This window comes from Saimiri boliviensis, chromosome 5 (genome assembly GCF_048565385.1).
Source record: "Saimiri boliviensis isolate mSaiBol1 chromosome 5, mSaiBol1.pri, whole genome shotgun sequence".
In the NCBI taxonomy this organism is placed as follows: Eukaryota; Metazoa; Chordata; class Mammalia; order Primates; family Cebidae; genus Saimiri; species Saimiri boliviensis.
In genome coordinates, this window is record NC_133453.1 from 150533714 (window position 1) to 150548090 (window position 14377).

Here is a 14377-nt window from a genome sequence, read left to right on the forward strand (position 1 = left end):
TTTCAATTGCCTCTGGATTTTGAGTCATTGCTAGAAAAGTTTTTCCAAAGCCAAAGCTATAAAGGAATTTATTTACATTTCTCCTATCCTAGTATACGGCTGTTTTTTCTTTGTCTTTTGTTGTTGTTGTTTAACATTTAGATCCCTGGTTCATTTGGAATTGTAACTGCCTGCTTGGTTCATCTTGCCTTCATCCCAGATAGAGGTGATTTATCAAGACAGGGGAATTGCATTAGAAAAAGAGTTTAATCCACACAAAGCCAGCTGAACAGGAAACCAGCGTTTTATTATTACTCAGACCAGCTTCCTCCAAAATTTAGAGACCAGAGTTTTATTTTGTTTTGTTTTTGAGGTGGAGTTTCACTCTGTCACCTGTTTGGAGTGGAATGGCATAATCTCAGCTCACTGCAACATCCCCCTCCTTGATTCAAGTGCTTCTCCTGCCTCAGCCTCCTGAGTAGCTGAGATTACAGGTGCCTGCCACCACGCCCAGCTAACTTTTGAATATTTAGTAGAGACAGGGTTTCACCATGTTGACCAGGCTGGTCTTAAACTCTAGAGGCCAGGGTTTTTTAAAGGTAGTTTGATGGGTGTGGGCTAAGGAATGGGTTCTGCTGATTAGTTGGGAAGGAAATCATAGGGGTGTGGAAAATGGTGCTCCCGGGCTGAGTCCACTCTGGGTGTGGGTACGAGAGGAGAAGCTGGTCCCAGTGAGTCATCCAGGCATCAGAAACGTAAAAGTGAAAAGACGTCTCAAAGGTCACTCTTAGTTTCCGTGATAGTGACATTATTTACATGAATAATTGAAGTTACAGATCTTGTGACCTCCAGACAATGGCTGGTTATCATTTAACTACACCTACATCTTAGTAGAATTCAGGCCCCTCTCATAATCCTAAAATTTGTGGTCTTTTATTAGTTTCATAAAGGCAGTTTAGTTTTGGTAAGAGCTATTAACATTTAAACTATAAACTAAATTTCCCCCAAAGTTATTTTGGCCCATGCCCAGGAATGAACAAGGGCAGCTTGGAGGTTAAAGGCAAGATGGAGTCAATTGTGTCATATTTGTTTCCCTGCCATAATTTTCTTGCTGTTACAATTTTTGCAAGTGTGGTTGCAGAATTTATTCTCATATGTAATAGAAGCATGGATCCAAATTTATCTTTTTCTCATATGGCTTCCACTGATCACAAACTCCTTCTTCCTCCTACTAATTTAAGTAACTGCCTCATCATAAACTAATCCCAAGGGAATTTTCATCTTTCCTGTTTCTTTGCTCAGTCAAGCGCCGATGCACAATAGGTGTAGTGCAGAGTGTTTATAATCGTTAATAACCTATGGATAGCGAGCCCCACTCACTGTACTTCTCCTGGCCATTCTTGCTTGGTTGTTCTTATGAATAAAATTTATCATCAACTTTGGAAACAGAAAAAAAGTTAACAGTCTTCTTGTTGAGTTCACATGAAATTCATAATTAAACTTGGAGAGAATCACCATCTTTTTGTTGTGTATGGTACAGTCTCCCTATGCAAGAATAAGAATATGGTGTGTCTTTAATCTATGTTGGACTCAGTAGTAACTTATGAACTTTCATGGATTTGAATGTTTTGTGTTAAGTTTATGATTGGATATTTTATGATAATTTAGGAAAATATGTCTACTAGTTTTTTCATTAATTCCTTTTTGTGTTCGGGATAGGTAAGCATTTGTTTTTGTTTTTGTTTGAGAATGGAGTCTTGCTCTGTTGCCCAGGCTGAAGTACAGTAGCTCAGTCTCAGCTCACTGCAACCTCTGCCTCCCAGGTTCAAGGAATTCTCTTGCCTCAACCTTTTAACTAGCTTGGACTACAGGCACACACCACCATGCCCTGCTAATTTTTGTATTTTTAGTGAAGATGGCATTTCATCATGTTGGCCAGGCTGGTCTTGAACTCCTGACCTTACGTGACCTGCCCGCCTTGGCCTCCCAAAAAGGGCTGGGATTGCAGGTGCGAGCCACTGCTCCTGGTAACATATGTTGCTTTCTAGTCTGTATACCTCTCATTGTTTTATATATTTATTTACTTTGTTAAGAGTATGCTAGCTAGTATATACAATATAATGACAAACAGTAAGGAAGACAATGGATGTTATCTTGCTTTCAGTTTTAAAAGGAAAAGGATTTCTATTTTCCTCTTAAGTTATTGGATCTTAGGAACATATATACTCTCTCTCTGTCTCTACATATATATATATATATATATATATATATATATATATATATATGTATGTATATATACACACACACACACACACATATATATGTATAATATATATTTTCAACTTTAGCTTAATCAGTGTTCTTAACACAAACATACGTTGCATTTTCTCAAATATGTTTTTCTATGGAGACAAATGCATGATGGATTATATTCATCTCTAATTCCTGCATAAATCCTATTAGATCATAATGTATTAAAAGAAATGTGTTGATGAATTCTGTCAACTATTATTTTATGTGAGATTTTGCCTTCATATTTTGAAGCAAGAATGCTTTCCTTGTGCACTCATTATTAGGTTGTGAATCATTGTAATACTCACTATATTAAAAATGTAATTCGATATTTTTTCTTCTATTTCCTACTCTCTGGGCTGGCTGAAATAGCACTAATAGCATCTGAATGTGAAACGTTTGGTGGAGTTCCCTGCGTGGCCATTGACCTGGTGCTTTCTCATATGGACCCTCTTTGTGCAGCCCTTGTATTTTTCTTCTATGGGACCCAAATCGATTTGCAAGAAAATTTGAAGCTATAGAAAAGGGGAGAGATAGACCTGTCTTTGAAAATTAGAACTTGAAAAGTGCAAGTTTTTCACAGGGAAGATGTTTTCTGATTGTGCAGTAGTTTGCTGATTAAGCCTGAGTGTGTTAGAGGACAGTAAGAAACGGTTATCTTTGTGACAGATTTGACCAGCCACTGAAATTACAAATGGCACAAAACTCATTGATATTTAAACTTAATATATTAAACTTACTAAGCTGGCTGACCAGTTTTTAGTTTTGTTTTTTCAAATGCCTAATTTTGTATTTTTTATTGTTATTTAAGAAAAAAGAAATGGCTTTCATATTTTCATCATAAGTTGACAAGTCAGGTAATGAATGAAATTTATCGGATTTCCAAAAGATTCTATAATAATGACTAGAATTATGATTTCTCTGGTATACTGTAGTGAGTATTACAGTTAGGCTGTATCTCGTGATGTGTGTGAAAGAACTGATAGTTAAAAAACCAGTATCCCTTCACTTTAATGAAAACACAGGCAACCATGAAGTTAAACACAAAGTGTACGTAAGGGTTAAACTCTCCTCTGTCTTAAAGTTTTCCTAATACTGGTTTCTAGATTCAAAGATCAGGAAATGCCTTGCTTCACAGGCCTTACACAGAGACTCTGAAGTGGAACTTCTCCATCACAAGAGCCAGGGAATGGGCCAGAACAGGGCCAGCCATCACGGCCAGCCCCTCAGGGCCAACTTTAGCCACACTGCCACCACGTGAGGCCAGGCAGACAGACTGATGGAGGAGATTAGGAATTACTTTTGCTGATAAGAAGACTTCATTTTCCTAGCCACAGGCATTTTCTTCTTAAAAAATTTGATGACAAGTAGTGTTTGTTAATATCACACAAATAAATTTATCACACAAATATATATATAACAAATATATATATTTATATATAGAGAGAGAACAAATATATTTATATCACACCAATAAAATACACGATTGGCCTTCAGTAGAAAGGCCCAGACCAAAATAATTTCAGAATAACTAACAAATTAAATGTAAAAATATCTGAGCATGTTTCAGGGCAGTATTACGCAAACATAAATACAAAGATAAACATAGAAATTAATGATTAATTTAATATAAAAATGTTGAAATTCAGAATGCCAAACATCCAACAATGGGACAGGAGTTGTTTTCTAATGACTCAGAATTTTCCACGAAAACGGTACAGTGTCCCTCCAGTGCTTTGGAAGGGCCCGTGCAAGCAAGGGCTGTGTGGTCCCAGCTTCATTAGCTTTGTGGCATGTCCATCTCTGATCAAAACGACCTTGGTTTGGGGACCCTGAAGCCTTCTCAAGAGTGGGAAGTGTTTTATAAAAAGCCCTGCAAAGAACTAAAGTGTTTCCATCAAGTCTTCGAGAAAACTGTGGAAGACAGGCCGTTTTTTAAACGATTGGTAATTCTTAATATTGTTTTGGACCACTACCTGTATTTCCATAAAGTTGAAGACAGTAAGCAGGTTGGAAACAGTCAGCTCTATGCTCTAAAGAAAAGTGGATTTATTAAAAGGGAAGCTCTTGTGCTCCATGGTAGGGAATGTGCTTTGAGGAAAATCTTTCAAAGTTGAGGAACTTGGATTTGGGGAACATGACAATCAGAAGAACAGACGGAGACCAGTGTTGTGCAGAGGGCGAAGGGACGGATGCTTTGAGTCACACCTCCTGACCTTATACTCTCTGTCTTCCTTATGTACATTACTTATGGTCTCAGTGCATCAGCTTTCTTATTTGTAAAGTGGGGACAGTAAAGAACAATTGAGCCATGACGACAGGGAAGAAAATAAATCCATACTACTCATAGGCAAACCTGAACAGCTACGTACTGTACGAGTCCAACCTTAAAACACTCTAGAAAAGAAAACCCGTGTAGACAGTAAAACACTCAGTAGTTGCTGAGTAGGGCGGGAGGCAGAGGTGAATAGGCGGAGGACTGAGGACTTGTAGGGCAAGAAAGATACTCTGTACAGTACCACAGTGGTGGATACATGCCATTACACATTTCTCCAAACCCGTAGAATATATGGCACAGGGAGGAAACCCTAAGGTAAACTACGGCCTCTTGGTCATAACGATATGACTGATCAGTTGTAACCGATGTACCATTCTGCAGAGGAGGTGGACGATGGGGCAGGGGGCACGCAGGAAATCTCTTTCCTTTCTGCTCCGTTTTGCTGTGAGCAGAAGTACACTCAAAAATAAATTGTTATAGAGAAAAGGAATTGTAGAACGGATGTTGGTGGTGGCTGCATGCCACTGTGACTGTTCTTTACACCACCAAATTGTACACTCAGAAATGACTCCAATGATAGACTTTGCATTATTTATTTTAATATTCCCATAAGTTAAAAATTCCAGTTGCTTCGGAAGAAAAGATGAACCATATAAAGGGAGAGAATATTCTACAACATATATCTGATAAAGGACTTGTACCCAAATATGCAAATAACTCTTAAAACTCAACAATATAAAAGCAACCCAATTAAAAAATCAACAAAAGATCTGAACAAACACTTCACCAAAGAAAAATATAAATATAGCCAATAAAAGCTGAGGATATGCTCAGTATTATCAGTCATTGAAGAAATACAAATCAGAACAATGATGATATGCCACTTCACACCTGCCACAATTGCTATCGCTAAAAAGACAGACACTAACAATTGTTGTAGAGGATATGGAGAAATTGAAATTCTTGTACATTGCTGATAGAATTTTAAGTTCCAGCCAGTTTGGAAGACAATCTGGCAGTTCTTCAACATGTTAAATGTAGTTACTCAGACTCAGCAATTCCACTACTAGGTGTGTAACCAAGAGATGTGAAAAGATGTATCAACACAGAATCATGTACACAAATGCCCGTAACAACATTATTCGTAATCGTGAAAAAATGGACTCAACCAAAATGTCTATCAACAGATGAGTGAATAAACAAAATATGGTATATCTGTACAATAAAATATTATTTGAGGCTGGGTGTGGTGGCTCATGCCTATAATCCTGGTATTTTGGGAGGCTGAGGCGGGCAAATCACAAGGTCAGCAGTTTGAGACCACCCTGATCAACATGGTGAAATCCCGTCTCTACTAAAAATACAAAAAATTAGCTGGGCATGGTGGCAGACACCTGTAATCCCTGCTACTTAGGAGGTTGAGGCAGGAGAATTCCTTGAACCGGGGAGGCAGAGGTTGCAGTGAGCTAAGATCACACCACTGCACTCCAGCCTGGGCGACAGAGCAAGACTCCACCTCAGGAAAAAAATAAATAAATAAAAAATAAAAAATAAATATATATATATATATATATATGTGTGTGTGTGTGTGTGTGTGTGTGTGTGTGTGTGTAATTTGACGGTAAATAAGAATGGAATACTGATATGTGCTTGAATAGGAGTGAATCTTGAACACATTATGCTAAGTTAAAGAAGCTATTTACAGAAGCTCACATATTGTATGATTCCGTTTATATAAAACATCCAGAATAGACCAAACTGTGTGACAGACAATATGTAAGGGAGTGCCTAGGACTAGGCGAGACGGGTAGTGGGTGTGGGAGGGAAAGGGGGGAAAATGGGAATGACCGAGACTCCTTGGTCAGGTTATTTTGGTCATTTTGGTGATAAAATATTATAAAATTAGATTAGGGTAATGGTTCCACCATTCAGAGACTATGTGAAAAACCCCTGATTTGGACACATGAACTGTGTGAATTTTATGTATGTGTATTATATCTCAAATAAAGGTAATTTAAAAACAAAGTTAAAAAGGAAGAATGATAACATAGAGCAACTTTTGTAATGATGACAGCTTCACGCGGTTAGAAAGCAGTTAGACCAAGTGCAGTGTTTGATTCCTTCATAGAAATGCTTCAGACTGGCCCCGAGTACCTTGAGCTTAGCATTTTCAGGTTCGGGCAGAGCATGTGTGCCTGCTGTGCTGACAGTCATTTCACCAGACAACCCACAGTCAGAAAGCGGGGCGTGCCTCGGCTTCACTTCAGTCTTCCCATGATGGAGCCAAGCCAGCAATGTCAGGCAGGAAGGGAAAAAAAAATCAAGAAGGCAGATTGCCTTTAAGAATTTTGCAAACTGATGTAAATGTTTAATCAGCACATTTCAACCACTTTATTAATATGTTTGCAGACATATGTGTGCGCTAAGACGGTGCGTTTAGCATGTGGGATAACTCATCAAGATGGTGCATATGTTTCTTTCAGAGTCTCGCAATCCGTGTCCGTAGGAATCAGTGAAGGCCGAGGATGCCAGAGCTGCCGTGCGTTGCCAGTGACACAAGGCCTTAGACTTGTTCTTGAGAGTGGGATGTGCCCTGTGGGGCAGACACAGCTGCAGAGCCTGCAGATTGGGCAGCACAAAGAGAGCAGGTGCACAGGTCACAGAGCTCCAGCTGACGGGACGGTGTTGTCCCAAGCATCAGAAGTGGGGATTCAGGAGTGTAGATGCAGGCAGAAAAGCAGGCATCTGGGAAAATCCCCGGTTCCAGCTCAGGGAGCCAGGGAGCCCTGGTGACAGCACTCACAGGAGTGAGGCAGAGCACCTGCCTGATGTCATGATCTAGGCAGGGGCCAACTGGGCCCCAGGCAGCAGAAACGCCAGGCTCACACGCTCTGGAGTAACTAACCACATGAGAAGGGGTCCCTGAAGCAGGTCAACATAGGAGGAAGGGTCTGTCGAATCTATCAAATCAGCGATTACCTTCCTGAGTTCCTCTTCCCTGAGATCTCGATGGACTGCACTGTGGGGAAGGGTGGAAGGTGTGTGGGTGTGGGCTTCATAGTTAGGTCTGCACGAGAGTGCTCCGAGCCTGGGAGCTGTTGACAGGCACCTCCACTGCTTCAAGGGCCACTGCAGCTGCAGCTCCCTGAGGTTAAAGAGAGGAAGACATCACTCCCGGTGTGTTGTCAGTGGTCAGGCCTCTGCTGGGGAGCGCCTGGCCATTTGTGAGGCTCTGCAGCAGGATTCGGTGGCATTTTGCCATTCATTTGTCCAGTTTCTGTGTCTCGGAGGAAAGTTTAGGGAGCACACGTGGTCTAAAAGTTTAACTCCTACTAATTGATCAGAATTATAATTTTGACTTATGATTTATACATGTGTACCTTCAAGGGTTAATGTTTGTTCTGTATTTTTAGATGGCTATCCCAAAGAAGAAATGATTTATAGATGGAGAAAAAATTCAGTGGAGGCAGCTGACCAGAAATCATGGCGGCTTTATCAGTTTGACTTCATGGGCCTCAGAAACACCACAGAAATCGTGACAACGTCTGCAGGTAGGAATTTACTGAAAGAAGCATAGATCTCAAAAGCCAGAGAGGTCTAAGGCCATCTGTAATCATATCCTTAAAGTGCAAGCCTTTTGGGCAACCATGATACATAAATGATATTTGAGACAGAACAAATAATTCAAAGTGAAAACATGTTTTAATGTTTTAATTGGTATGGGAGAGGGATGGTTAGAATTACTTTGCATTTTGGAATCCAGGCCATGTTTGCATAATGTCTATAAACCTGGTTATAAACTTAACCTAACTCACTACTGACCGTATGTATACAAACCAATTTTGCTGGTGGGGAGAGTTCTGCAAATTTCCACATACCTAAGAAGAATCAGATATGACTGAGAATCCACACATAAAAGAAGGTGGTGTGACCTGTCCTTTAATTCCTTTTACTTACTCTAAGTTTTATCTTTAACTTTGAGTTTCTTTCTCAATGATTGAGCACAGTAATTACCTACCAATTTGATTTTATCAAATGTTCATGATATGCGTATTCAAAATCCTGTAATTACCTAGTTGTGCTGCCTGTGACTGTATCTGAGTGTGTTTTGTTTTGCTTTTTGTCCCATGTATTACGCCGTTGTCTTTTTTGGTTTTGGTGTTTCATTATTCCCAGGGTCCTCTATTTTGCAACTGATTTTCTTTTGGCCGAGTGTGGGGTGCAGCTGAAGGCAGGGCCAGCTTTTCTACTGATCGTATTGTTTGTTGGTACGAAGAATGTGTTGGCTCTTAAAATTCTCCAGTAATTTATTTTATTGGTTACTAGATTAAGATTTCAGTTTTGAGAATTAATGGTAAATATCTTTAAAGTCCAGTCTTAATTATTGGCACAACTCTCTTGGACAGGTGGTCTCAAATTCCTGACCTTAGGTGATCCACCTGCCTGGGACTCCCAGAGTGCTGGGATTATAGATGTGAGCCACCACACCTGGCCAGAGACTTTTTGTTATCTCTTCTATATATCTGTATCTATCTACCAGTCGCAGTAAGAAGCAAACCTACTAAGTTATTTTATTGTGATAAATTATCTGTAGGCATTCCATCACTGAGAGTAGCCTGCAGTGAATTCAAGGAAGTATACTTTGGAATGATCAGAAATAGGCCGATGACAGGACATTCAGCTTTGGTTTCCAATAAATGTTATGAATTCAAAAGAAGTTAAATATATATGGATATACATACATGTGTGAATTGATACACACACACATATTTATACATCAAGAAAAGTCCTGAAAAAGCTACTTCATTAAGGGAGAAAAGCAAAAGATTCTCTGTGGGTGTCATGGTGGAAAGGTTCAGAAATGGATCTGTGTTTGAATACGGAACGATGACAGTGTTAAATAATGGAATGCCACAATTTATTTCAAGGAGCTGTGGAAGCAGCACGAAGGGAAACGTTGTGGGAGCCTTGCCCCCAATTAACAGGCAGCCACGCTGCTCATGTAATTCCCTGCCTGAGAGGCTGCCATGCGACAGCAGACCTTTGGGGTCTAAGGTTGCCTGAAGCGGGTTACCGAGCCACAGGGAGGCCTGCTCTAGCATCTAAATTCCAAAGGCCACTGCTTCTCCTTTCCTGGTGTTCTCAGAACACAAGGCGATGCAAAGTGAAGCTGAACCCAACTAGCTCAGGGGGTTTAGAAATTGATTGCAAGCAAATACTAGCTCAGGAAAGTGCCAGATAGAAGGAGACAACAGATTTGAAGAGACTGTGGAGCAATTCCTGCACTAGGTGTTACTGTGGCGCTTAAAGAAATTATAATCGATCCCTAAATTCATATTTTTAAAAAGTTTTACAACCATATTCACTCATTTGTATAATTACACTTGTAAGGAAAACATCCTTTGGATAATAAAAAATTCCCATTTCATATGCACTTACGGGAGCGTGGTCCTGGAGCCCACACGCAGTCATGCCCTGCCGGAAGCTTCTGGAAGCTGGGGGGTGTTGTCGCCTGTGTGCTTTTCAGGCCATATCCAGCATCAATTCAGGTGTCAGTGGTTTGCTGTTTAACAGATATTCATGCAACATCATCGCTTGCTCAGTGTGATTGGCATTTTCACAATGTGGAGGATCGGCCATGGGGCTGTGATGGCATTTTAAAGGATCCCTCTCAGATAAATGCCTTTTTATAGACAAATGTTATTCCTTCTTTTCCAATCTCCTAACTCAAAATTATGACTGTGGCAATAACACACTTAAATATTCTTTTTTTTTTTCCCAAGAAGACCAAAGCTTTTGCAACACTGTCTACTTTGTTCTCACAAGTCATTGTAAAGTTTGAAGAGGATGGATACGATGGTGCCGGGTTTTCAAGCCTATGTAAATGCTTCTACCAGGGAACTTATTTGTGAAAAGGAAACACTTTGGGAAAGCTCAGAGTCAGGAGAGCGGGACGTGCAGCCTGCAGGTGCATTGCCAAGTCCGGGTCCTGGGAGGTGGTCTGTGTCCGTTGTCACCACCCACCATCCTCTCACTGTGGCCACACTGACCCCACCACCCTTTGGGAACAGCCCTAAACAGCTGCATTTATTTGACCGGACCCACTTTTCTCTGTTGGGACAACATGAATATCAAAAATATTATTTCTGTCATTCTGAGACTTGGAGGTAATATAATAAATACGTTTATTTAAAATGCACAAGCACCGTTGAAAAACATTAGTCACTGCATCCGTGTCCTGGAGCTGCTTTAACGGTTCTAGCAACTTTGTGGCTTAGACAACAGCAACAGTGTGTTGCCTCTCAGTTCTGGAGGCTGGAAGTCTAAAGTCAGGATGGCAGGCTTGGCCTCTTCCGAGTGCCGTCAGGGAAGGGCCTGCTCCAGCCTCTCTCGTCTGCTGCAGGTGGTATTCTCTCCACGTCCTTCTGTTTTCTTCTCCCTGGAGGTGTCTCTCTCTGTGTCTGCATTTCCTCTTTCTATAGAAACACCAGTCGTACTGGATTCGCCCGGCCTTCCTGGCCTCACCTTACCCATTTTCAAAGACTTTATTTCCAAATAAGGTCCTGCTCACAGGTACTGTGGGTCAGGTTGCAAAGCCTTCGGGTGAATACAATTTAACCCGTGGCAGTAATCCAGAAGGTTTAGCGCGTTGTGAGGAGCAGCCTTTCAATTGCACTGCGAAATGAGAGTCTTCGCCCCAGACGCATCCTTTTCACTTGGACTTCCTAGTGCAGGCGTCCCCAGACTTTTTACACGGGGAGCCAGTTCACTGTCCCTCAGACCGTTGGAGGGCCGCCGCATACTGTGCTCCTCTCGCTGACCACCAATGAAAGAGGTGCCCCTTCCTGAAGTGCGGCGGGGGGCCGGATAAATGGCCTCAGGGGGCCACATGCGGCCCGCGGGCCGTAGTTTGGGGATGCCTGTCCTAGTGAGTCTTCCTCCTCCAGGTGAATCTGATGGTGATGACGTTTGGAAGGCATTGGGCTAGGCCAGTTTAATGAGTACAGCTGGTGGATGGTATAAAAATCACATTCGTATGGGATCACAGCCTAGTCTACTAAGACTTCTGACCAGCACAGCAGGGTGCTTTGTTACGTTACTGATGGTCTTGAACAGTCTCTGTGCCTTCCTCAACTATTCGCCAGGGACAATTGCAGCTGACCTTTTCCTTACATAGCCAAAGGTTACCTTGCATAATTAAAAATAAGAGACTTTTTTTTTTTGAGGTGGAGTTTTGCTCTTGTTACCTACACTGGAGTGCAGGGGCACGATCTCGGCTCACTGCAACCTCCATCTCCCAGGTTCAAGTGCGATTCTCCTGCCTCAGCCTCCTGAGTAGCTGGGATTACAGGTGCCCACCACCACACCCAGCTAATTTTTTGTATTTTTAGTAGAGACAGGGTTTCACCAGGTTGGACGGGCTGGTCTCAAACTCCTGACCTTAGGTGACCCACCCACCTGGGCCTCCCAAAGTGCTGGGATTATAGATGTGATGATAGACCAAATATCCATAAGGCTACACTGAAACAAATAAATGATTGAATAAATAAATACATACACACATGGAAGAACACAGACAAATCCCCATACAGAATTTCACATGGTTTACGTGGATGTTATTCCCTCAAGGAGGTCCAGCATAGCTCCCGCTCTTTAATTGTGCACTGCACGTGGCGACTTTCTTCCAAAGAGCACCGGAGGAGACAGAGGAAGGAGACGTACAGGGGATAGGTCTGGCGAACACCACTGGGCCAGGTGATTGGTGAGGATACACGGTGGTCTTATGTGCCCTGCATATGATGCGATGAAAATCCGCTTGATGAGTGTGGAGAGAAGGTAGCTATGGAAAGTTATTCTCTTGGGTTGCCACGTCAGTGAGATTCAATAATTAAAATACCTATGAGCCATTATCTTAGAGGGGAAGGAAGGAAAGGGAGAGAGACTCTATACTCTAGACATTTTCTGAATTTCCAAACTGTGAAAAGAAGAAGGTGAAGAAAATAAAGGCTCTGAAAAGTAGACTCTATGAGTGAGGGCGAGATAAGGAAAGAGCATCACGGAGGAGGCACCAGTCACGGCGACATGCTACGCTCTCAGCTGGAGCCCCTGGAGTTGTCTGTGCAGCAGGTGCAAACTAGACTGAGACACCTGTCAAAGCACAGCTCCGTCTTCAGTCGCCCCAGCCCCTGACGGTATTAAGGCGATTAGCCTCAATCTTTGGCCTAGAAAAGAGAATGATGAGCCCCCTCTGAAGGGTAACAAATTTTTGTCTTACAGATTTTCATACAAAAAGTGTACTGTTGCCAAACAATCAAAATCCAAAGGAAAAACCGTAGAATATAGAAACAGACCAAGCAAGGACTTGAGAATAAAATAACATGATTAAATAACGTATTTTTTAAAAGAACAGAGGAAAAGATTGATAAATGAAAATATGGATAATTTGACTCAGAAGGAATTTATAAAAAGAAAAACAGCAGACATTTTAAAAAAATTTTCTGAATTTTAATTAATAGTTCAAAAGGTAAAGTTAATAAAAATTATTAAAGGAGAAAATATGACCAGTTAGTTGTGTAATGGATCAACAGAGAATACTGAATCTGAAGAAAATATAGGAAAAAAACCTTAAAAATTGAGTGTAATAAATATGTGGGATATGATATAAAATGCTAACATATGGGTAAAGAAAAAATCGAAAATAGTGGAATATCAAAAGTGGAGATTATAGAGAATGGATTAGAATCAACGTTTGAAGAATGGATACCTTCGAATTCTCCTGAATGGATGGAAGATGTGGAATCACACACTCAAGATACTTGTCATCTCCCAAAGATTAATCCAAGGAAACCACAGAACTGCTGGGACCAAAGGGGAGAGGCATAAAACTAACATAGATATCTGACTTTTTACTAGAAATCATGGCAACCAGTAGACAATGGAATTTCAAATGTGGAAAGAAATGGAATTTTCATTTTTTTAAAAGAAAGAAATGAAACAGATTTGCTATCTAAACAAAAAAAAACAGACAATGAAAATAATGGTGAAATAATTATGTTTTCAGGCTAAAGAAAAATAGGAAGAGAGAAAGAGATTGAGTCTATGATCTTTGCAGCAAGCTGCTTCCCCCCCTTGTGTAAAACCTTCATGACATTTGCAGGTTAATCCATATCTTTGCCATATCAAGGGCCCACAGTGCCAGTTTGAACCTGAGTCCAGTTGTCTAAAATAATCTGGGTAGAATGTGCAGCATTTTTTCCTCGCCCACAGCAAGTTTTGTGAGACAGGACCGGAAACGTGAAGGCAGCTTTGCAGCGGGCATGCTTACGATAAGCAGAGGGGTGCTCTGGCCAGGGTCAGCGTAAGCTTAGAAGCAGCTTTGTAGTGGAAGTGATCTGAGCAAAGGCTCCCCGACGTCAGAGGAAGAGACTGGAGCCCCAGATCAAGCACTAGTAGCTTTCCCTCTGGTGCCTGGTTTATCATCAGACCACAAACAGGCTCCCACAGAGAGCAGTCACTACAGTCAGAACAGCCAGGAGAGAGGCTGCTCTCCCAGGGCTCTGGCAGAAGCCACAGGGCTTGATGTGGACATCTGATGTTTTTGAAGTTGATCCCGTCTTTACGCTTAGAAGCTTCTGTGATTCTCCAGACTCCAAAAAACATTCTATGTGTGAGGTTTTTGATACTGTGTGTTTGACACTCCAGCTAATTAAAAAATATCCATAGTTCCTCCAGCCGTGCCCACTGGGAGGGAGGGAGCACGGAGGCCGGAGCCCCGGCGGCGCTGCCAGACCACACTGTGCTTGAACACAGCTGCGCCTCTTACCTGCC

General features: G+C 41.5%; 1 protein-coding gene across 2 annotated transcripts in view; it reads left to right on the forward strand.

Annotated features, from left to right (window-relative positions):
* The window catches only part of GABRG3 (gamma-aminobutyric acid type A receptor subunit gamma3), a 499643-nt gene that overhangs the window by 426838 nt on the left and 58428 nt on the right, over positions 1 to 14377 (forward strand). For both annotated transcript variants that reach the window (XR_012517919.1, XM_003943678.3), the window contains exon 6: positions 7963 to 8100. Coding sequence is in view for 1 of the 2 variants with exons in the window: in XM_003943678.3 (XP_003943727.1) it covers positions 7963 to 8100 (138 nt within the window). In the remaining variant the exon portion in view is untranslated. The remainder of the gene's footprint in view (positions 1 to 7962; positions 8101 to 14377) is intronic.